Source organism: Strix uralensis, chromosome Z (assembly GCF_047716275.1).
Source record: "Strix uralensis isolate ZFMK-TIS-50842 chromosome Z, bStrUra1, whole genome shotgun sequence".
Taxonomy (NCBI): domain Eukaryota; kingdom Metazoa; phylum Chordata; class Aves; order Strigiformes; family Strigidae; genus Strix; species Strix uralensis.
This window is the reverse complement of record NC_134012.1, coordinates 2,007,261-2,032,755: the sequence shown is the minus strand read 5'-3', so window position 1 is coordinate 2,032,755 and position 25,495 is coordinate 2,007,261. Positions and strand designations below refer to the sequence as shown.

Sequence of the window (25,495 nt, the reverse complement as noted above, 5' to 3'; positions counted from 1 at the left end):
GGCTGTGGCATGAAGCTGAAATCCCTTTCAGACACACAATGCTGTGATATTGGGAGTCTATCAGTGAAGAATTAAGGTACAAAAGTGTAATTAATTCAAGCCAATGCGACTTACTGGAAAATAAGTCCTAAACAAACAAACTTGGTTTCACTCTTTGATGAATTAGCATGTTTAGCTGATAAGGATTTATATGGAAATAGAGTATACTCAATTTTTTGTCAGGCATTTGATTTATTCCTCCAGAACATCCTGAGCAGCATGACAAATTATGCTAACTTTGCTAAGTTTTTTTAGAAAGTCCTCTGCCTCCCTTTTCTTTCCAGCAACTACTTTTTGCTCTTTCCAGGTTTCCCATGAATCTTCTGGAAGAAGGACCCTCTATACTTCATTAAACTGGAGCCATTTACCTGCTGCAGCTGGCTGGCAGTGACTGCTGCTTTGCTGGCTGTTTGTTTCCAGGCACTGTGTCTAGCACCTGAGTTACTCCCCCTTGTCTTTCAAAAGAGACATCAAAAAGTCTTCCTTCTACTAGGTAGATACACTGCTCGTTTCTTCTTCTGCACTGTAAACGATTATCACAAAACTTGGTGAAACTTAATTACAACTAAAACTTCAAATTAGGCAGAAATTGATCGATGTTTCATAAATTCACGAGGGGACAAATGGCACAACTCTAGAATTCTTGTTTACTCGTGAAAACAGGTTAAAAGTCAATATTATTCAATATTTCTAAGAACTTGATGACTAAGTAATCTGCAAATGTAGTTATCATGGAGAAACCACTATTGAATAGAGACGTTATGGCTGGAGTGTCCTCAGCTATTCAACAACAGAGGAAGTAAATATAAATATAGATATAAATATAAACATAAATACAAAAATATAAAAATATAAATATAAATAAATATAAATGGTAAAGCTTCTGTAAATGGGAAGATGGGCAGGACAGTTATTAACAAGAAAGACGACAGCCCTTTTTTTTGGTGTTTATCTGTTTGGTGGTTTGTTTTTTTGTTGTGGTGTTTTGTTTTTTTTTTTTTCCTAAAGCTACCTGCAACATTTCATAACACTGCTTTAGAACCAAGATGAAGAGCAGCAGCTCTGGAAAGGGTATTGCTGGACAAGCTCTCCCTAAACTGACTACAGTATGGTGATAAAAGGGTCAAATGTGACTGCTGGCTGATGAAACAGGAGAAAATTAGGTAGTGAGAATTTGAAGTCTGTGTATCGCATTAGTGAGATGCAGACAGGTCCATTTCGAAGAAAAGATGTTGAAAGACTGGAGACGCCACAGAAAAATGTATAAAAGCATTTGAAACCTGGAGAAATTAACTTGCGGTGAGACTTAAAGAACTCAATCTATTCCGTTTCTCAAAAGAAAATTGAGTGTTGACTTGATTCCAGTATCTAATTCACACGGAGAAAAAGCAAATGTACTAAATGACTGTTTAACTTAGTAGAAAAAGGCACAGCAAGAACTAATGGCTGGAACCTGAAACCAGACAAAGCCAAACCAGAAATGAGCCACTCCTCTTAATAGTTTGACAAATTACAAAGGGAAGGAAGCAATGGATTCCCCATCTCTTGAATTCTTCCAGCCAAGGCTGAATGACTTTATGGAAGACACATTTTAACTAAAAGCAAGTTTCACATTTCAGCATAACAACATCTGGTCAAAAGTTAAGGACCTATATATAAAAGTGGAGTACAAGTGATCTAAATGTCCTTCCAGGCCTAAACTATATACATTTATGAAAAAAAGATCAAAAATTTCCAACTGAAAGTGAACCTTTTGAAAAATTCTACTAAATCCAAATCCAAATTTGGATTCTAACAGAAAATGCAAGCTGAAATGTAAATGATCTTTTGGATGTTACGTCAATGCAAATAAAAATTCTGCTACTGAATTTTGGATCACATCTCTCAGGGAATACCTCCTTAGAGGTCACGATCTCTAGCACAAATACAGCTTTTACAATTACACTGATGTGCCAGGTCCCAACTCTACAGATGTTCTGGCTTCACCGAAGTACTGAGGATGAAACACAGAAAATACTTTTTAAAATGACTAACAGTAGTGTGGATGCAACTTGGAATACAAAGGTAACATTGAAGCTCAATTCCACAAAGTACTTAATGAAAACATATCGAGACCCATGTAAAGAGTTTCACTGTTGCTGGACTGGAGCCTGCAGGTATTTCAGAGGAGACGAAATGAGAGAAGACTATGGCCTTCTCCTCCACCCTATGGAAGACACTATTTAACCATGCTTAAACCCACCAGGTAAGCAGCAAGGAGCAAGGTCTACTGTCGGACGTAACGTTGCCGATGTGCACTGAGAGGCTGGGAAGGCATCAGGTGTAAAAAGGTGGTGATGAGCCACCATGTAAGGAAAGCTTTTGCTGCCATCACAAAAAGCAAGAGGAGGTGGAAAAATACCTGTTTCTGCTAGGGCATATTCTGACAGGCGCTGGACAAAAAAGTCAGTTTGAGTCCCACCCTCACAGCATCACTGACTCATAGGATCACAGAATCATTTAGGTTGGAAAAGACCTTTAAGATCATCGGGTCCAACCATAGACCCAACACTGCCAAGCCCACCACTAAACCATGTCCTTAAGTGTCACATTGACATGTCTTTTAAACACCCCCAGGGCTGGTGACTCCACCACTCCCCTGGGCAGCCTGTTCCAGAGCTTGACAATCCTTTTGGTGAAGACATTTTTCCTAATATCCCATCTAAACCTCCCCTGGGGCAACTTGAGGCCGTTTCCTCTTATCCTGTCACTTGTTCCTTGGCTCAAGAGACTCACCTCCAGCTCTCTGCACCCTCCTTTCAGGGAGTTGGAGAGGGCCATGAGGTCTCCCCTCAGCCTCCTCTTCTCCAGACTAAACCCCCCCGGTTCTCTCAGCCGCTCCCCATCGGACCTGTGCTCCAGACCCTGCACCAGCTTCATTGTCCTTCTTGTTCTTGTTTTTCCCCTTCACCAGACAAAACTAGTGCAGACTGAACTAATACTAGATTGGTTTTTTAGCAATAACTTAATTATGCTTAACATAGGCTCTTTAAAAGTGTCAGTCTAAACTGTCACTTGGAAATCCGCAGTAAAGTTGCGTGTGCCTATTCAAAACATGAATGTGTTCACTAGTTGTTGTGCTGCCATTGTGCCTGTAAGTGCTGTAAGGAGCCAAGGCATAAGTATTTTAACAACATGACCATGTTAAAAACTGGCTAAGCAGGGCCTGTTCTGCATCTGGCATCTGCATGGGCTGAGAAGCAGCACAAGAACCGAACAAAAAGTCCCTGAACTCCAGAGTCTGCAATCACACATTAGAGCATGACTTCAGCCAACAGGTAGGCAGATACGGATATACAAAGCACTAATGAGACAGCATTAAGTAGTGTCGGAAGCAATGGTCACAGCAGTCTAACCGTTGCCAAACACTCTGTAGGAAATATCTGGCTGTCATAATTTACATTATTCATTATCACCACAATCAAAGACAGCCTCAGGGACTCTGAGGCAAGCATACATCACTAACTAGTTCACTGTACTCTAAAAAAATGCAATGATAAAGAGGTATGTTTGAGTACAGGAATAATTTTTGATTAAATAGTTTCTCTAATGTCAGTACTGCCTCAAATATATGCAACTATTTTGCAGAACAACTATGCAGAACTATACGTAACTATTTTGCAGAATGGTACAAGACTATGAGCGTTTTGTCCTAAAAATAACAGTACTGGTGGTATATCGAACACCTAGCTGGTCATATAAAAAGTTATAAAAATGTATTATAAAATCAGAATTCTTACAACATCAAGCTCTCTGACTGCAGCAACACCTGGTAATTCAAGTCAGCACGCTCAAATTCACATTTTCATATTCACTTTTGAGGCTCTGGTGTTCCGGAACAGAATCTGCAATACCGTTCAACAGGTCTTTACGGATTTTGTCCTTTCCAAAGCACTGTAAAGCCAAGCTACTCAAAACACAGCGTAGAGGCTCACATCCAGCTAGGCACTGTACATGAAACAAAAAGCTGCCTGCAACACCTGAGGCTGAGCAGAGGACTAAAAGCAGAGCGCCTTTGAAGAATCAGGAGTGGGGAAAAAGCTACTTACTTTCACGCTAAGAAGACATTAGTTAAAGCTGGACTTAGTGCAGCAACTGCCAGAGCTGTGGCTAAGACAGGTTGATGCTTCAAAGCTCCCGTAACAATTTCCAGTCCCCGACGGACAAGGAACAGCAGCAGAAATGGAAGCGCAGGACCAACGTGGGGATGCCCACACAGGGCTACGGAGCAACGTTCTCACTGCAGATTCCGGCATTCCTCCATCTGTGCTATTAACGTCGCAAATACTTTAAGACAAATTAATATGCAGCTAAACACAGGAGCCTGTCACCTTGACAAAACGCCGCGGCTTTTCATCTTTTCTCCGAAGTGCAAAGCTTTTATTGACAGAACTACATGCACATGAAGACGTAAAATGCAAAGAGGTTTACAGTAAACACTGATTACTGTAATCTTAATCTCCATGAATGACTAGTGAATGCAGAAATACCCCTTTTAGCAAAATGGGTAAATTGCCTAATCTGCCTTATTGTAAAAGGTGTGTGATTTTGTACTTATTTCTTATATAGCTCGAGTTATTGGGCACCTACCCCTGGTCACAAAATACTAATGTCAGAAAACAGCCCAGAACGATCTTCACAAAATCAGTTAAAGCGCGAGAAACGGGAAGCACTGGTAAACTCGGCTAAAAGCTGCTAATGGGATGAGCCAGGATTGTCTCAGCGCTTAATACAGTTCATATTTTTTTTTCTGCCTTGTTTGTTATGAGCAAGATATATAAATGTATAGGAGTGGAAGCGTAGTGCGGTGCAAATCCAGCTGAGGACAAAAAAGCAGGAAGAAATAAGTTGGTCCTTCCCTATGGCTGTCACGAGCCTCTCTCATGCAATTACCTCTGTGCACAGACCCTGCAGTGTTGCGGAGCCCATTTAACCTCACTGGAGATCCTCCTGTTTGAACCCCAGGATCTGCTCAGCATGGGGTTCATCTGCAGCTAGGCGAGGCTTTTCTACGGAAATACACAACTGAACTCTGAAAACAGCGGGCAGAAGTCACCTGTTGGCAAAGCCAACAAAAACTACCACCTCTGTAATCTAACGGGTAATTCGTGGTTTCCCTGGTATCAACACAAGCTTTGCAACGAGGGCTTTATCTGATGAGTCGGTGCAAGTGTGTGCCGCGGCTGGGCTGCACGCCTGCTCTTCCAGGGAAAGGCTGGCTGTGCAAGTGATGCGCTCACTTTCTTGGATCAGTGCTTTTAAGCAGATCTAACAGTCCAGAATAACTTTACTTAAATTTACTGTAGCCCCATGGAAGGATTATTGATGCTATTCTATTACTTAGCACAAAGCAGCAGTCTCGAGGGGACTGTTTAGTACCATATTCTTGTCTTGATATTAAATCAAGCTATGCCAAGGACTCAAAAACAGCAGGTAACAAGCTTTTCCCTGTTTTTCAGTGAGCTCTGCAGAATCTCATCTTTCATTTGTTTTGAACTGCAAGTCTCTTATGTGCATACAGAAAAATCTCTAAAAAAAACCCCCCAAGCCTTAAAGTATGTAGTGTGTGTTTAACACAGGCAAGAACGTTTTTAGCTTTGTTTTTACCGAGAGGCTCAGTGGACAACAACCCTGCTCCTTGTTGGGACAAGCTCCATCAGAAACAACCACCAGCACCGCTTCCCCTCTCCCAGTTAAAAGGATTGGAAAAGGCAAAGCAGGAAAACAACCACTTTCTGAATCTCTGTGCAGCCTTTTGGTGCTGGCACACGCAAAGCTGTCTGTCTCACCTGAGTTTGGACCACCAACACCAACCCCACTCCATACTCACTCACGTATGGACTTAAACTCTGCACAACCATCCAGCACACCACAGGGTTACAGCATGGTGGCTTTTAGAGCAAGTATACCAATAAAAACCCCACAACTTTATGTGAATATTAATTATCATGAGCACGGTTTCTTTACTGACATGCAATGGAGCTTATGGAAGCCTGGACATAGTCCTTGACAGCTGGCTCCAGGTGGCCCTGCCTGAGCAGGAGTTGGGACAGATGACCTCCAGAGACCCCTTCACACCCCAACCATTCTGCCCTTCTATTTATTTATCTGTAAAAAACCACAAACACCTGCAGTAGCCTGTTAGAAAAAATATTAATGATCTTTTCTGAATTAAAAAAAATAAATAATTGTGCCAGGCTTAAAATGAAATGAAATGTTTTATATACTATAGAGAGCCAAGCTTGATGTTTGATACCAGGAACTGTATTTGAGGACTCACTCAGAATACTGCTGAGAGCACCAGCAGCATGGGTCATACCTGTCCCTCAAAATTAAGAGTTTGTTTTTCTTCCGCCAGCCTGAGATCACTTCATTCAGCTACATGAATTAATTCTTGCACTTTTTTCTTTATTACAGAGGCATATATTCAAGTCTAGGCTCCTCTGTGAATAGAGCTTTTCTTGATTACTGTCAACGTTTCATTCCATTGTGTCATCTTGTTTGTCTTTTGATGTTATAATTTCCTTATTTTACAATGTTTTAACTACACTGGCTGCAAGTGTTAAAAGAATAACTAGTGATTTGGGGGGTCAACTAGAAAGGCTTTAAGAGGATTTGATTAGGCAATTCATTTTACTAATGTTACAATAACTTCTTTTTATTTGATTATGTAAATGAGTGTTGGTGCATATCCACTTCCGCAAAATACTGCAAAGTTTACTCTCCTAAATAAAAGGCTTTCACTGGCAGAAACATATGAGTCAAGTAATGTATCTTATTCAAACACTAAGGTGCTCCCCATGAGCCACCCCAAAATATTTTTATTCAGGAAAACAAAGGGCATGTTTACCTGGCAAAATTTACCACAATGCCTTTCGTGGGGTAATGCTCAGGCCACTATCCTGAAATCAAAGTAATTTAATTCCTGAGCAGCAAGAGATGGCCACAGATCCATGGATCTCCTTTCTCCCACCCTCTCTTCCAGCTATTCCCACCCAGCAGCTGCTTCAGCAGGATGGCCTCCCAAGGGCTCCAGAACTAGGTGAAATGTCGTAAGGTCTTAGAGACATTAAGTGAACTACAACTATGGTGACACGATACAACCTGTCATTAGAACGTTTATCCCATTGTCTGTGTCAAATTACATGTTGACCTCTAATCTCCTAACCAGTAAGACTCCCAGCCCTACTCCATTTTATGTGGCCATCTTTTACGTACAAACTGCTTTTAAAGTCTTCACCCTTCTCCACCCTGTGCTGGGTTATGTCTTAGATAGGAAATGGATCCATCTCCTCTGAGACAGAAGGGAGGTCTTCTGGTTTGACTCCATTAGGAAAGTGGATTAAGACTGAGGTAGAAGATGACCTCAGGTCTAACAGAGGTCCTTAATGAGGGCTGAAAGTGAAGAGGATAGGAGATAGTTTTTTTAACATAGACTGAAGGCAGAAGACTGGTAGAGGGTTCCTCCAGGCCAACAAGGAGACAGTGCCACAGCTGAGGACCTTACTTATGCAGTGCTCCAAATCTGGAAACCAGAGAGGGCTGTGAGCCAGAGAAAGAGCAGAGGGGAATGATGCTGGACAACCCTGCCTGGTATAAGACAGATGACAGAGGGAGAGTGGTGGACTCTTCTCTGACAGGGAAGAACGCCTTGTTCTTGTCGGAAAAATAGGGGAGAGTAACGAAGCGGGCAGTGTTGGACAGATAGTCTCAACGGGAGCTCCAGGTCTGATGGAAGATGTCTGACCTGGGAGATACGTCTCTCAACACTATGGGAGGCTTTTTAGGATTACATATACCACACAGGACAACTGTGTTAAACGGGAAATTTTAGAGGACAATCCCTTTGGTGTGAGGATAACCTGTCGCAGGAAGACATTAAACTATGACATTAGCATGCAACCAAATCCTTGAGAGATGGAGGAAAGGCCATGAACGTGGGACCATTGCAGTACCCCACCTCTTGCCATGAGGAGAGAGAATGGATTTACTATGGCTTACTTATTCTGTATTGTTGCTGTTCTCACGCCCACAACATTTAATTATTAAAGTGTATTCATCCCTTTTTGTAACTGGGTAAGGCAGAATGAATTACAGCAAACAATTGAATTACTCAATAATGCTCTAATCAAAAGCTTTAGAACCCTGTCTGGAAATACAAGTTGTCTTTCCAGTTTGATGGCCATTTATTTCTCTCTAGTGATTTTTAAGGGAAATGCAAGCAAGAGACTGTGACATAATCCAAAGGCACTGCTCACAAACAATCTGGGGGCTGCCTGTAAATCCCAAGATGCTGAATGGCTGAATATCAGACCATTTTTGGAAAGGCTGGATCACGAGATGTGACCAAGAGGCAGTTAATCCTGAATTTATTCCTCAGTGCAAACACAGATAAAAGATGGGGTTCCAAGCAGAAAAGTGAACGTTCCTTCTGCAGAAGGTTTGTTTTAAAAAAATCCCCTCTCATTGCTCTGATTGCTCTCACTGTCATTCATTGAAATACCAAGGGCAATGCTGCCAGTACTTGAGTGTGGGCTATTTCAGTACTGCAATTCTCAGGAACCGAGTGAAATGAAATATCTCACATTAAATACTAATGCTTCTACATCTAGTAGCATTTCATAAATTTATTACAGATTACCCTAATGCAGGTTTATGCTATTGCTCATATAAACACACTGTAAGAATTATTCACTTGTTCCTCTGTAAATGTCTTACAGTTGTCCGTAAGACATGAATACAAGAAATATAAACAAAAGCATATGAGCAAATTGATAATTCAGCAGTAGTCACATAAAGCTATACTATTTTAAACTGTCCTTATATTACAAAGAACCAACCTAGAAATAGTGAGCTTCCATTTAAATCACTGCCCACAATCTCTGACGAGAACTTCTAAAACATCAGTGATCTTTGTCTAGTGGCGTTGTACGTATGCATGAAATACAAATAGCCAACGCTTTCAACTTTTACTGGCTGAAACCCTACCCCACTTAAATTAACTCTTCTGCCAAAGACTTCAGTGTAGCTGGGAGTTCATTAAGTGGAGTATAAACATTATGCCTACTACGACCCATCCTCAAAAGAAATGTAAAATTAAGACTTATTCACATCCCTATTAAAGCATCAGTCTGTTTTTTAAATAACACTTAGGATTTCTTTTATAGAATACTTTTTACGTTATTTACGTGGGATGAATACAGAGAAGAGAAGCTCAGATGGAGGATTTTCAGTGCTGGCAAGTGTACTGCAAATACTGACTGGTTGCTACCTAAGCCCCTGCTCACCTGACTGAAATGACCTCTACAACACGCACTCTTCCACAACAGCAACACAGACGTCAGAGATTGCAAGTTAATCCTGTTTTAAAGAATTCCACTCCTGAACAATGCTTTTCTTTCAAACCGCAGTACTCTACCCCGAAGGAGCAAAAAGTTGGTAAACGAATGTTGAATTTATGAAAATTTTAGTAATATATCGTTTCCCTAAGCACTAAAGAGCAATGTCAACGCTATTGCACTGCGTCTGTACAGAGCTGATGATCTGCATGGTTAGATCCCAACCCACAGCAGAAATGTGATTACAGGTCTCCGGTTGTTGTGAGCTCTCAAACAAAGTACTGCTGAATTTTCCAAGCCTTAAAAATATCCTGCAGTAAACTAAATTTCATCTGCAAGGTTAGGTCTCATTAACAACCTCACAAATCCAGACAGATATGAATCTCTAACTTGTCAAACGAATAACTGCGTCTCACAGAGCAAGGTCAAACACTGTTCCAGCTTTTAAATTAATATTGTATAGGCTGTGTCTTCCTTTGAACCTGATTTTATATTCTACAGAAATACGCTACCTATGGCTTTTAGGAAATCTGATAATCAAACATGAAAGTTCAGTAACAGCTTTATGTATTTTAGATTACTTTCCTACAGAGATTGGAGATTTTCCTGTTACATTGACAACTACGTCTACTTTCTGGAATTACTACACATTAACAAAAGTCTCTGTGTATTATTTCATGTGCTCCTTAAGACTTATGATTCATTAATGAAAACACATAGCTGAGTATTTCCAAAACAACAGAAATCTCACATCAACATTCTTGGATGCTGTAAATAATTTGCTATGTAAACTAGACTTATGCTGATCAGGATTCAGGAAAGTGTCTTATTTCATGTAGCTGTACCTTCCGTTAATGTACTCCTTTAAAACCCTCTTGCCTACATAGTTAGACATTTATTCAAGGATCTGCGATGAATTTCCCAGTTTTCATCATCTCCATTATTTTTCTTAAGCTCCTACCTACAATGTCGCCAATTGCTTAAAGCCAAAGAGAAAAGACTAGAAAAATATGAGCTACAAGTAGACAAGAGAACTTAAATCCCACACAGAGCAAAAAAAAAGTATTAACAGTGGGTTGCACAAAGCAGCAGCAGCCATATGCTTTCAACCACATCTTGCCATAGAAGGGTTAAAATGCATTCAGAGCCAAATGCATTTGTAAATAAACAATCTGGGCACAAATAGGTATGCTGGCTTGCTGCAAGCAAACGGACGTACCTGCAGAGACGCGGGGGCAGTCCGGCAGCATGGACTCCACCGACGTGTCCAGGGGCTCGGAGCTGGACACCCAGTTACAGCACTTCTGTAAGAGCAGGCAGGCAATTTTGGGGTAAGCCAAAAACTCAGAGCAAAAATAAATACAGACTTTGTAAGCAGGGACAATGATCGCATCAAAATAACTCAAACTAATTTACATAGCAGTCCCAAGAGGGACTGGAATGTACACTACACTGGCTCATTCACACTAACTGGCGATGAAATATCATACTTTCATGCTAAATAAGTAAAAAGACCATAATTCAGGAGACTTGTGCTTAAATAGCATTGTCTCTAAGTGCTAATTCTGAGTGCCAGTGGACTTAGGCAGGTGCTTGGACCAACTGGCGCCTGAACCACCCACCGCACGTTTTAAGTTTTTCCTGTCTGTAGTTGCTAAACTGGTGTTGATATAAAGACCGAGCCTGCTCGCCTGCCAACACGAAAAAATCAGAATTTTTCAGGGTGTTTGGGTGGAATACGCTGTGGAAAGAATGGTTGTGAAATCGCAGACCAACAGATTATAAATGAATGACAGCCACCACGACAGCAGATTAATATTCAAATAATTGGAAATATAGCTGAGATGAATGGCGCATGAACATTTAAAAATGCAAACACTGGTCTTTGGAGAATTATGCTCAGGAAGCATTCACATTTACCTTTCATTCCTGAACCTCTGAGTAGGATGAATTTACCATGAATTTTTAAAATGTTTTCCTCCAAATGGTAACTATTCAGAGTCTATGAATTAAAGTATTGAATAAAATTTTTTTATAAAATATGCTTAAATTACAGCAAAATCTACTGAATTGAAGATTTAATTATAAAGCAACTACATTTTTAACAGGATTGCCAGCTGAACCACAAGATCTACATGGTTTCCCTTATTACAAATCCGAGTTTTCCCTTTCTGAAAACCTGACTAACTTCATTAAGGGAAAAAGAAAAAAAACCCGCACAACTTTTTGGAAAGACCCAATGAATTTTCAGACAGATTTCTAAAAAATCATCCCATCAATCATGATTGTAAAAATGGACGATTGCTATTCTGGTAAACAAGCATGTATTGTGTATTTGTAGATGCTTGCTGCCCTAGTTGTGCACCATGGAGTCCGTCCTCACTGTGGAAAGATCCTTGACTGGTAGATCAAGTGTCTTATTGTATTTCCTTAATTCATTCTGTCTGGAAGAAGATGTCAGCTGTGTTGCAGTGAGGAGAGAATTTCAAAGGCTTCAGTCCCCACCAATAAAGGGCGAGGAATGGCTTTTGAATAGATTTGTCAAGGCAACCCTACTGTTCTGGGACCAGGGAGAGCAGGAACAACATAAAGGAAGGGTTGCTGTATGAGATTAGAAAGTGAAGTTCACAAAGCATGGCAGATTTTTGTAAGAAACAGTAGATCAATGAAACTATTGAACTCGATGGAAAAAAAAAAAAAAAAAGAAAACAAACACACTACCCAGTAATGTAACTTTTTTAGTACAAAATGGTTAAAATGGAAGTATTTCACAAAGGCTTTAAGGTTTAAAGTAGTAAAGCATTATACATTTTACAATTTGCATGTATAATTTTAATTAACAGCTGAATGTGAAATTGCAAATGTAAGATGGTAGAAATTATAAAAGAAGTAGAATTTTTATGAAGTATTACATTCATTTGAAATAAGTAAAATTAATATTAACTACTGATAGAACACTACATCAGAGAGCTGGAGATAATACAGAAGATTAGCACACAATTAACCAGCTTTTATATACAATGTGACACTTGCCTGTAAGAAATAAGTATTCTCGAAAGCAGTGTCAAGATATGTAAATGGATGATTTGTTTTATCATTCATCACAGCTCCTAATAAATTCAAAAATCATGACTTCTATAGGTACTAAAAATAGGCCACCAATGATACAGGAGAGATAGCTCCAATGAAGAATTACTTTTTTAACAATTCATTCTTTCAATGACAGCAATTAGCCCTACAGACAGGCAGCGATTAGGTGTATATTTTAATTATTATTCATTTTACCAGTAGCCTTAAACCTGATTAAAGTAAGAGATATCCAGGTGATATGCTAGTCTTAATACCACTCAGCCACACTTCACATATGTAAAATTCTTCTTTCTTATAGGAGATTTTCAATGCTAATGTAAGTTATGACACTCCATCCACTTTTTAGGCCATTAATCATTTAACTTATTCTTTAAGATCTACTTTCTGCAAATGAAATTAAAGGTAATGCACTTGTCTTATTCAGACTAAATGCTTAAAGAAAAATGGAGTTGTCAGATTCAAATTAGAGGATTTAAAATTTCGGTTTTACTACATAACATATATTTTAAGGTTTTGATTTCCTATAAAGAAAATGGGGATTTTTCTGACAGAGCCTGTAGGGGTTACCATTCTTTATATTTTTAACATTTAAGTCAGAGCTGTCAGGCTGGATCCCAGGTGATTCTCTATTCCCATCAGTCACGGCCTATAAAACTGTAAGGTTAAGTCAGGAATAGGCAGTCTATACACAAAGTTTCACTAAATCCATGGGAAAAAGTCAAGTCTAACAAGACATCCAGGACGCGACTAGTTTAAATTTGCCATGTGCCCCTATTGTTTTAGCATTCTGCTACGGGAAGGTAGAAAACACAGACATGAGCCTGATCTGGTGAGGAAGAGACTCATAAATGGAAGTTTAGTTGGTCTTACTGTAAAAAATATGATTTTTAAATCTCAGCAGCCCCACACTAAGGTATAAAATGAATAACGAATGGATGGCACCGTCCTTCACCCAAGGGTGCAAATGAGTGGTTGATGGCCATCAACTAACACCAGATCACTTTGCACCAACTAGCTGTTGGGTAGGTGTAGAGTAGTAAATACTCTGACTTTTTGTCAGAAAACCTTGGAGCACTTCAGGAGTAATGATATCTCATAAAACTGCTGGATTTTTTCCTAGTTGTGCAAATCATCAAACTGAGTCAACAAAGAGCTTAAAGGGGCTTTTCCACCATTGCCAGGTCAAGCCAGAAGCACTTGGGTGTGCCCAGGACTTTGCTGCAGGTGTGGGGCAACGCGTGGGCTGTCTTGGTACATGTCTCTATATTGCTGTGCAGCAGGAAGAAACACTGGACTTCATTCTTATTATTTTGACTGCTAACTTTGAAGTTCAGAAATGGCTTTAATCTCGGTTATTTTAGGGGCTGGTATGGGCACACAATTTCCATGGTCCTGTAATGTGCTGTCTTTCACACCCTAAAGAAATAGAAGAGGTCAGCAGATAAAGACATGTTTATAGAGCCACATACAGACATATATACCCCAACTCTCTAAAAAAACTGGCCTCACCTCTCGCATCCACTCTCGAATAGTTTTCCCAACTTCTTGATGCCACACATTGTGAACAGAGTCTGTCAACGCCACAGCAGTTACCTTATTCTTTACTTCTGCCTCTCGTTGAATCATCTGTTAAAAAATATTGGCTTTAAGTTCTTTCTTTCTATTGAATAGAGTCTGCTTAGTCACAGATAATGATCTTAAATTAAAAAAGAAAGAGCAATACAGGTTCAATACTTGACTTCACTTGTTTTAAAGTTTATACAAATGCTAACAGCTCCAGAAACACAGAAAGACCTAATATTTTTGATAAAAGAAATAATACTAACTTTTAACTGACTGAACTATTCAGTCCTATTATTTTCCATGTGGCTTGACAATTCTAGGATTAAAGGTATCATAGTGAAAAAATGGAAGATTCCCTGAGGACACCTTTTACAAGCTTCTCCAAGTTCCTATTTCTGTGCTTCAGGGAAGCTGGTACCTGTGGTTCACTGTAAGCTACTCATGACTATCATCTACTAATTTTCAGTAGATTGCTGTAGTTTTTCTGATGTACAATCTTACTTTGACTTGTATGGGTTTTTTCTTTTTCTATCCAATTTAGCTACCTTGCACTCCCACCATGGTCCCAAAATTCTTTGTGGTCTCTCTCATATATAGGCTTACCCAGCTAACGCCAGAACCTCTCAACATTTTTAGGATGTTAAAGAGCCTCTGTTGTTGCAAATGACAGTATGACTAAATAATATTAGTTTTAAAACCAATTAAATGATTGCTGCAAATAATACGAGTGAACTGACAAAGATGCTGTGGAATTCAGCGCTGCTCTGGAAGATAAAAGGGACTGGGAAAGAATAGTTTGATATCAAAGAGAGACAAAAAGGTTTTAATCTCCTGACACGAGTGACCCTAATTTGTAACACTGGATCAAAGAAAGTATAATGAATTATACTTATAAGACCAGCATTTCGCAACTAGTGTCTTTATCACTGTGTATGCTGCACTAAAGTTAATGCTTTTTTTCAGCTTCCTTTTGTATAAATGGCAACACATACAAGATTTCTAAAACCAGGCATTCTTTGTTCACGCTCTAGTAACTGCTTATCAGCATACAGGCTGCACCTCTGAAAACAGTGCTCTAAAAGAGACTTTTACAATGGGGATGTGAACTATATTTTGCATCAGAAACATCAAAATAAACACCTTGATACAGATTTTCGATACAAAAGTAGCATTTATCCATACCTTACGCAATCTATCTTTCAGTTTCTTCAAAATATCACACAAGTAAACTTCAGGCGAAACACTCTTGCTTCCGATTCCACATAGCCACAGTATGACAGTCTGAATTACCCGATCTTGCCTTTTTTTTTGGTTTTGGTTTACATTATATATATTTTAAAATCAGTGTAACCAAATTAATATTCGAAGGGAAAAATATTCACTGCTATTGGCCAAGTAGTGTCAACACAGAGCTCCCCATTCCAGACGAAATCAGGTGGACAGTACTCTGCCTCTGTGTCAGAATTACACGACTCAGGAATTCTGCTGAGCTTAGGACATCTTGGGCAAATGTGTATGAAGAAACTCTTAACAGTAATTTTTCTTCATGTGAGGCCTTTTCACACATACCATTTTTTCCATCGCTTACCCTCCTCTGGGGCACATTCAGTATCTAGAATTTTGGGAGGATGGGACATAACAGGTACGTGCGCAGGGGACAAAATCACACATTTAGGACAAAATACCATCTATTGTAAGAGGCTGAGCTTCATTCAGCTGTAACACAATACTGACATTTCCAGCCAAACATCTGATACTGAGCATTAAATTTCACTGTAAATATAAAGATGGCAAAAGGCCCTCCATTATGAAATGTACGTAAGAATAGTGAATCTCTCAGGACAATCTTCAGGCCGTTGCAGTGATTCTGCTAAACTGGGGAAGAAACCCCTGAGCTCCAGAGGAAGCTGGAGCCTCAAAACAGGGGCTTTGATGCTACAATCCCCCTCTCCAAACCTTTACGGACATCTTAAGCACTGATAAATGTTTTGTCTCTCAAAGGGCCGAGCCACTCAGAACTTCAACCAGCCCTGTTCAGCAGAACTTGGGACTCACTGTGAATATCTCAATTGCAATATTCTACTCTATTCGAAGCTCTTTACAATTACAGATCCCAAATGTGGTTCAGATCTGCCAAACATCTGAAAATACTGGTTTTTAGATTGCAGCTTTACCATTCCCTTTATCAGGCAGAGCGACGTGCATGAGATGATCACGGAAGAGACGACCCTTTGATTGCAGGGGAAAACCAGGCTGCTTTTGGGAGGGCTGTGGCTAGTCCTTTCTCTTACCAGCCATCACAACAATCTAACTGCTTTACCTTCACATAACCCTCCTTCTCTAAACAGGACAACACCTGCAGAAGGACCTTCTGCTGAAGGGCTGCAGGTCCTGCTAGTGGTCAGGAGCTTGAGTTTAGGCTTCTCCTAAACCCAGCTCACAGGCAGCATGGTTAGGGGACCAGACCCTCCGTTCCATGTATTTGCTGTAGCAGCGGCTCAGAAATCCTACCAGAAAAAAACTTATCTGAAAGAGACAGTATCTAAAATCAAGACCTGTAAGCCACACGCACAGAGCTTGCACTAAACCCTGCTGTATACTGAATAAGTTTTAGAAACCCACCATAAGCACTGATATTCCTGTACCAGCGCTGTGCATTCCAGCACTCGTTTGGCTGCACCGTCTTCCACAAAATGCTGTGATTTAAACGGGCAAAGGAGCAAAAATATCATTGTCCTTGAAGCGCACGTACCTACCAATTACTCGGAGTTATTACATGCTGGGGGAAGCTTAAAATCGTCACCAGCTCGTTGTGTTCCAGCATGACTTCCTCCATAAAGAGCTGGTCTTCAGAAGCACTGCTAATGACCAGCAAGGGGAAAAAATACGCTCTGCTTTGGAAAAGCAGTCTTTTCTCAAGCTATTGTGTCCCACATTTCTGTTTCGAAAACTAGCCACCCAGTTCATCTAAGAACATCACCTTTTTCTTCAAATCACAAGGAAATGCAGACGTGCAGTTCCCGTCTCCCTTTCTAGACCCAGCTCAGGTTTGCAATTCTCAATTTCCTTACGCAGGTGGCAGAACTGGCAGCCATCGATCACTATCTCTTCCTACTCTTTCCTCACAGGGTACACGCGATCTTTGCTTTTCAGATCATATATGATATAGGGAATAATATGTAATACCCAACATGCTGCTGGTGCTCGCTGCTCAGCTTTGTGGATGCTTGCATAATGGTATTCTCTTCACAAAGATCTGCAAAGAGACTGAGGCTGACAAGGCGAGGTTTTTTGATAACTCAGCCACAGTGCTGGGGTCAGGACAAGGGCTCATGGATGCAGCAGCAAAGAGGGATTGGAGGGATTAACTGAGCTTCAGTTACAGATTTTTCTATACCCAGCCCAGAAGAAATAAGTTTTGGCCAGCAGCCAAGCCCTTATGAGCCAACTTGGAAAGAAAATAGGCAAAAACAATACATCAAGTGGAGAAAGGATCAAGGGTATAACCTTCACTTAAACAAGAAGTCTAATGTGTCCACCTTTAAGCGACACAGAAATGTCACAACGGAGCACGTCAAAGCCAGGACACTCATCATCTACCACAACAGCTCACGTTCTCTGCTACAGCAGGACATCAACTGATAATAATAACCAAGGCGCGCAGATCCGGGTGATGCTCAAGCACCAGACCCCCTTACCAGGGATGATAATTTATCCTGCAAGAAGATACAAGAAGCCTACGTGCTTTTGGCCACAGAAGCATCAATACTCAGTAAACGCCTCAGATACAATGGATGGATAACTCACAGTTAAAACATATTTATCTCTTCCAGAAATCGTTTTGAATTCACATAAATTCTTAAAATTGAGGGAGCACAATTATTAAGAGTAAAATATATTAACATTCAACACGAACGCAGCACCCAGCTGCGATTCAAATTTGACACAACTACAGAGTTATACCAAACTCCAAGGGACGGACGCTATGGGATGCATGGTTTATACTTCCCAGAACTAGTGCTATTCAGCCAGTACAGTACAGTATTTATGCAGCCAGTACAGTCTTTTAACATGGACATGCTAAAACTGAAGATATTTAATAGACCACAGACCATTTACAGCACTAAAAATTACATTTTTTTTTTTCAGGATAATGGTGTTTTTTACTGAAGCAACAACTGCAAACACAGACCTACGGTTTTTGTCTAAAGTTCATCTTATGCCTTGTACTCTCTGTACATCAGTAACGTCCATAGCCAGGAAGCTTTCACCTCCTAGGAATTACTTAATTTCCAGCTCATTGTTCATTTTCAAATCTTAAATTATTCTTAGCTGAATAGATTTTGCAGGAAGCCATCTCCCTTCATTGGATGGTTTACGGCTCCACTCACTCTGTCCTTAAATTCCTTCTTCTTCTTCCAAGAATGCATTTATAGTCAGAAGTGGGTAAACCAGCACTTTGCTGGTAGGTGAACTGATTCTTGATTCTTAACTGCATCACTCAATACACCACTCTGGGTCCTCTTGACCTTCCCAACCATCTTTGCTATTTCCATTTTACCTTTGTGTTCCTTCTTTGTAGTCACAGTGAAGTTTTATTTTTGTAATTTATTAACCATATACCATGACTACTTTATATTGGATTGCCTTGAATGGCAAGCCATAGACCACAGACTAACAAGTCAGAAAGCATTCAGGCATCCTTCTGAAAGTCCTGTCTATGCCAGTGGTTGAAAATGTGTTCCTTCACGTTGCAAGGGAAAATGCCAATTATTAATTCACACAAGTATTCAACTCTATCACGTACATGAGCAAGGACTTGAAATCCCCTAAAAATACATTCCTTCATTTCATATATATTAATTACCGATTTATTGGTCAATTTAATGTGTTCTACTGCTAAACTGTCTGTAATGTCAGATGGCTATCCTCTGTACATTTATATTTATCATAACTTTATCATGACCAAAGATTGATACCTTTATTATCTGCAGTGTATGCACATAAACCATAGCCCCTTATATTACATATGCAGCATATTTAGGGTGTATCTATACAATTAGATGATAAAAATTCATCTTTGGTATACATTTTATAGCATAGCACTCTTGTCAAATGAAAGCATCAGTATGCTAAAAGGCGACTCAGGTTTGATCCTGCAAACATGAAAATCCATTAGACTTTACGTAAATGGCCTGTGGGATTAACTCTTTGCAGCACTGATTCCATACTCTTTACATCTATTCTAACAATCTTAAAACGGCTCAAAATTCAAACTTCTGAGAAAGGGAAAAGGAAGTTAAAACATGCCTATTTTATTTTTATGGGCTCAGACAACCAAATCAACCTCCACCACTTCATCTTTGGGGGATGTTTACTCTTCTGAGTTGCTTGTAATTAGAAATGAGGAAAAATGGGTTGGAAAAGAAAAAAAAGAAGTCCCCAAATCTTACTTTCTCTTGAACTTTTGAAAAAACCTTTCATCTACTTCCCCTGTTTTCCATCGCAATTTCAATTGTGGCATGGTGTTTACATGGTATGCACTGGGCTTGAATGGGCATGTCTACAATATGCATTTGTCTTGGAGCAACATAATTTTGACGCAAGTCCTCCATTGTCTCCAGTTGCCTCATACTGGTTTGAGTCTCTAAGAGGTTTTGGCGTGTGTGAACTGAATTCCTTTCAGAGGAAACTGAACTGGAAGCCCCTGTCCAAATGTCCTCAATGATTTCCAGAAGTGAAATGAATCTGCAGCAGAAATTCTGGTGGATCAAAAAGGCATCAGCTGGACTCTGAAATATTTGTAAAAGCAGTGGTAGAGGGGAAGAGAGAAGAAATCACGTGCCAGGAATGGTGGCGTGAGAGGGCAATTTTTACTGAACGCTTTTGGAAGGACTTGTGGATTCTTTCTCACTAACTTCAGATGCACTCCTTGGAGCTTGGTACATGTCTACAGCCATTCAAGATCCTCTTCAACCATCCTTCACTCAGTCTCATACACACCAAGTAACTGGTCTGTCAGCGTGGTAGCACTGGAGCCCTCCCTCAGCTGAGAAAGACTCCTCTGCACCTTGAAGCACATAATTCCGTATGTCTGTAGGGCAGGTTTGTCAGTCTGGGATTCCCAAGACCTTTCACTGCTTCCTGGATAGAATTCCTGAATTTCTGAAATACTCTCGTTTTTTTGCACATCTTAAAATGGAATTAGATCCTCAAGTCTTCATAAAATATTACTCATTTGGGATTATAATTACTGAGCAGCTACACTTGAACAGCACATAGCAAAAATAATAAATAATCCAAAGTTAAACTAGTTCCCGTTTTCAATTAGCAACAAGAATAAATTTCCCTAAATGAATTCACAGACATGTGATAAAATCCCTGCTTGCAGGAGACAAAGCATCTGATACAGACCAGTTTTTAAACAGCAAAAGAAAACATCTGCAGAGATACAATCACAGAACGACTGTAGCCAAGCACTTTCTGATATTTTGTTCAAAGATTATTGGATGTTACATCTACAATTGTGATAGCTTTCTACAGCAATAGATCATCACACTGCAACAGTAATAATAACGCACGAACATATCAGAACAGATTGCTTTTGAGCATCTGGAGTCTAGGACTTGTCACAGTTCAAACTGTAAACCAATTTCTGTTGCAGAACTTCTACTGAAAATTTCCATGCGTACCTCACATTGGCGGTATAAGTTCTTAAAATCAATCATGATTAGAAAAATATTTAATTCTAAAATAACTCAAGATTAAACAAGCGTAGGGGTCATCTCCCTTATGCACAGCTCAGTAAGAAAAGCAACAAAAAACCCCTGTACACAAAATTCTGCTGGTAATATTTTGTGAACAGCACAAATAAAACTCATGGTTCACTAGTACAAAAGCCTCAGGCTTCAGCTTTATTAAAACTTTAAACTTATTAATGCAATTCTCCTGCTTCTCTTGTCCCCAGTGTCTTATGGCAGAGAGCTTAAAGAAGAAAAGCCTTCAAGGACCTGTAATAAGGTGGAGAACACCGAGTTCCCAAACACAGGCGGTTGTGGTCACAGGACCACGGGTAGGGATGCAGGCTCACCTCGCTTACAAACCTCCCAGGAACGGGTCTAATATGAACAAACCCTAACAGTTCAACAGAAAACGTAACATCAACTGGTATGGTACTGCATGGGTGAAAACCTTTGGATGGGTCCACTACCACTCACCCACCACAGCTCAAACTAAATCCAAGCTGGTGGAAGGGCCATCCTCCACAATCTGGAGCACAAAATGTTGGCATTCTGCAGGTAAGATTCCTTGCAGACCAAAAATGTACGTTAGACAAGAGGGTCTGGTGAAACGCTTCCCATCCGAAGCTCGAGTTAAGGCGAACGAAAGCCAATCCCTTCTTTAACGCATCTCAAGATATTTCAGCGGTGATGGTGGTTGAGGTATTTGCCTCTGGGCTGCTGGAGAGCCACAGTGATAGCTGGGAAAGGAGGTTTGGGACAGCTGGGTCTCGCTGAAGTCAGACTGTTGGTACTCCCTCCTGACAGCAGGAGCCTGCCGCCCCAGAATTGGAAACCCGAGCTGGGGAAATTGCTGTACATCTCATTGACATGAAAATAAAGTTCTGAAGGGTCAACAGCTTCCACCCATCTCAACTAGGAACAGAAAGTGAAGCCTGGTCAGTTTAAGTGTTAACGTTCCTGCACTGCTGACTGCAGCAGGGAGACGCTGGCTTGCCTCTAACGTACAAGCTCAAAAATGGCCCGGTCTTAGGAACGTGGAGCTCCACAAGGGCCAATTTATGCTGCCAGGAAGCGGCCTAAATCGGCATGTGCAGTATTTGGCACAACTAATGCTGAAGAGCATCTGATACTCAAGCTGGGTGGTTTAAAGGTAGCTTGGGTATGTCCACTGCAGCACATGGGCCCCAGGAAAATCATATTTGAAAAATCCACACAGTTTGCTAAGCTGTATTTCATTTTGTATTCACAGTTAATTTGGATTTGGGTAGTGGAAGATGTTGTGAGTGCACGATCACGCCTAAACCTCTGGCACAGCAGAAGATCCTTTGCTGCTCTGGCTTTATCATGCGTCTGTGTCAGCAGCATCCTCTTAATAGAGATGCAGGAGGTTTTCTGGCAGGAGGCTGCATCACCTCTCCAAATGACAGGAGCTCAGCCAGCAAAAGCATTCCTCTGTTGAAATAGCCACGCGAAACCTGCACTAGAGGTTTTGCTAACATAGTTATCTTGGCTGCGGTGGCGAACGTTTTTTTTCCAAGCTCTTAGCTGATCCACCTTTGCCAGTAAAACCTTATGCTGTAGGTCATAGCTTCGCTTTGTCTTGGTTTACCTGGATTTCTGAACCACTGGATAGCTATTTGAGTGCTGTGCCTAGTTTGAAACTAAATAATAAAGTGAAATAAAAATTTTAAAAAATAAATAAAATAAACCAAAACTATTAGTAAAGCGCCTTCATCAGAACCATCTAGACCCGCGACTGAAAGCTCAAAGTGCTGGAGCATTAAGAAAGGTCCAGATCTATGTGGACTAGGAAGCATACGTGTCTCTGCTTGAAACTGGGAGTGCTCTCTTGCCCTAGACTTGCTAGCCTGGGCTCAGTTTTCACAAAGACTTTCACAGCCCTAGTCAGCGCCGAGCAGCGGCAAATCACAAGCCGTCATTTTGAACACGTTTCCTTGTTTGAACGTAGGTTGGGTGCCAGACTTTTCAGCCCGATCTTGCGGCCATTAGGAACAGTTTAACAGCACTTCCGAGCAGCAGTCAGTGCCCCATTGACCCCTCGCAGGGATGCATGGCGGACGTTGTACCAGAGGTGCCCCGTCACACCCGAGCGAGGTGCCGAGCACTGCCTGAGACCCATCAGTGAGCCAATATGAGTGAGTTTTCAAACCCCGCCGGTTTCCTGGCTGTTGACGGGAGCCGTAGGAAGCTCCAGACTAGGGAGGAGTGGGGTCTCAGGGTGCAGACAGATGATTGAGTAACGACGACTCCTCCAGTCGCCGCCTGTCAGACTCGCCGCGGTAGCTCGCAGCTTGTACAGGCTCCGCTAAAGGGTGGCAGCAGATAGAAGCTGGGTTGTTGATGCTGCTACCAACCTCGGCCATCTGGTCCACCCATCTGAGGGATGCGACTGCTCCAGGGCAGAGACACTCATCTGCTCCCCAGTCAGGCTCCATGCCGACACCGTTTTCAGCCCCGGGGCTTCGAGCCTGGTCAACATCTCTGAGGTTGTTCCTCCGGGTGATTTCAAATCAATTAGGAAGTGGGGCTGGACAGAAATAAACCCTTCTCACACCAGGAAAAAAGTTCTTCCTAAGCCACTTGCTTGAGCTGAACACCTTTTAAATTACAGCGGACCAGTTTTGCTGTACCTAAACAACCAGTATGCATATAAAACAGGTCAATAAAACTAGTCGTTTACTCTCAGCCTGTCTTGTTGGGCTCCTCTTTTGCATCATGTGGGCTGAAAACCTCTAAAAGCCTTGAACCAGAATATACAGGTTCTTGGAATTTTATTTACTCAGATAAAGTTAAATAAAATACAGTGATCTTAAATCTTTGTGATGACAAATTAGCTGAAATAAACTGCTCCCGAAAATCAGTGTGTAACAAAACCATTAATACGCAAGGCTTGAAAATGGAATGATACAAGGGGTTGGAGTCTTGTTTTGATATTTTACCATCACGAAGGTAATGGTTCATATCTAATGAAAAACGTGGCCTGAAGTAAGTTATGGAAGTAATTTTCTCATGTTTTAATAAATGTGTAAATCCAGAACTCAGCCTACAAGTGAACAATCATATTAGTGAAATGAATGTGAAACAATCAAGTAAATAACTGTTTTTACACGTTAAGTATCAAATTCAGCAGGGTAAAATGGCATCACTTCTTCACTGCTTCTGTCTGAACGGTACACGGAAAACTTTTATTACAGCTTTATGCAAATCTCACGCTGGTGCATTTTTCAATGAAACAGTCAGTCTCCTTGTATGTCATTTTATACCTAGAGAAACAGAGAGAATTGCCCCAGTTTAACATCAAGAAGGGCAAATCCTCCACAGATTTCTGGATGTTGGCTGAACCCAGCATTTATTTAAGAAGTTGCCCCTGTTTTATCGTATGTGTACGCAAACATGTCAGCCTGTGTATTAATTTTTATTAAAAGGCCAGATTTAAAAAAAAAAAAAAAAAGAGAAAAACTTGAGTGTTAAGCTCAGCATTTCACAGATGGACATGGAGTCTGACGCCCTTGTTATTTAAACACAGACAGCTGGATTTCCACTTCAGCCAGAGGATAAGACAACACTCACTCTTCCTGCCCTTTGAAGCCTCAGCTTTGACTCTTGCAACCTCTGAGTAACTTCAGGAAGGAAAAGTCTCTCCACAGGCAAGGTCTCTGAGCAAGAGGGTATGTAAACTGAAACTTTTGGGGTCACACAAACTCAGGGAGGTAACTCTCTTTGTGGTTAGGGAATGGCAAATTGTGATTTATTACTGCAGGCAACCAAAAGAGAGGAGCAGCAGCTTCCTTCTTCTTTCCCACTAAAGCGCTGCTGCCGCGCGCATGCTCCTTCACCAAAAAAGCATGTGCACGTGTGGCAGAAAAACGAGTTAAAGACCAAGCAGACCACAATATGACTGACATCCTCAAAGTCTGGAAAAACAGTAAAGCAGAAGGCGAAATATTGGGTAATTTTTTACCAGGCCTCTTTATCAGACATTGGACACGCCATCAGATATCAAACAAGGTTTTCCACCCACTCGTGAGATGGGGAAGTAGTAGCAAGGCTAAGGAGGCTCCACAGAGGAGGAAGTCTTTCATATGCGAAAGGGCTTTGCGAAGCAGCCTGGAGGATGTACAATCTAATATGACAAACGATTCAGATAAAGATCTCCCAATTCAGACTACAGAACAGGCTCTTGCGAGCAGTATACGTTCATAATTAACTGGTCCGTGTCCTGCCAGGCACAGCTGTGCTGGCAAAAGAAGCCCAGACCCTCCACCCACACGGCGGGGGGCATGGACCTGCTCTCCAGCAACACACAACTTTCACCTCAGCATCCCTGGACATGGAAGCAGCGTGGGGAACTGGGATGTTGTCTCGCTGCCGTGAAGTCGCCCTTTGTTCATCCTCCTGGCCTGCTCAGTGATTCTGGACCAACCTGGTCATCAGCTTGCTCACACCATTTTATTGCTGAGCAATGCTCCAGGAGACACCTGTGCTACTCACTCCGCATCGCCCTCGGCACGAGCCTGCTAGTGAAATACCACAGATCATCCCCGAGAACTTATGACATTAGTCAGGGAAGTGGTGCCAGGTAGTGATGAGTCAACAGAAGAACGAGGAGTGTCATTTCTTAGCGTAATGAGTGCTGTCGTGCCTACGTGTCAGGACAACAGA

General features: G+C 41.0%; 1 protein-coding gene across 6 annotated transcripts in view; it reads right to left on the bottom strand.

Annotated features, from left to right (window-relative positions):
• Positions 1 to 25,495, bottom strand: part of ARB2A (ARB2 cotranscriptional regulator A) — a 268,419-nt gene that overhangs the window by 61,645 nt on the left and 181,279 nt on the right. For all 6 annotated transcript variants that reach the window (XM_074856313.1, XM_074856309.1, XM_074856314.1 and 3 more), the window contains 2 exons: positions 14,016 to 14,132; positions 10,636 to 10,720 (listed from right to left, as the gene is read on the bottom strand). In XM_074856313.1, coding sequence (XP_074712414.1) covers positions 10,636 to 10,720; positions 14,016 to 14,132 — 202 coding nt within the window. The remainder of the gene's footprint in view (positions 1 to 10,635; positions 10,721 to 14,015; positions 14,133 to 25,495) is intronic.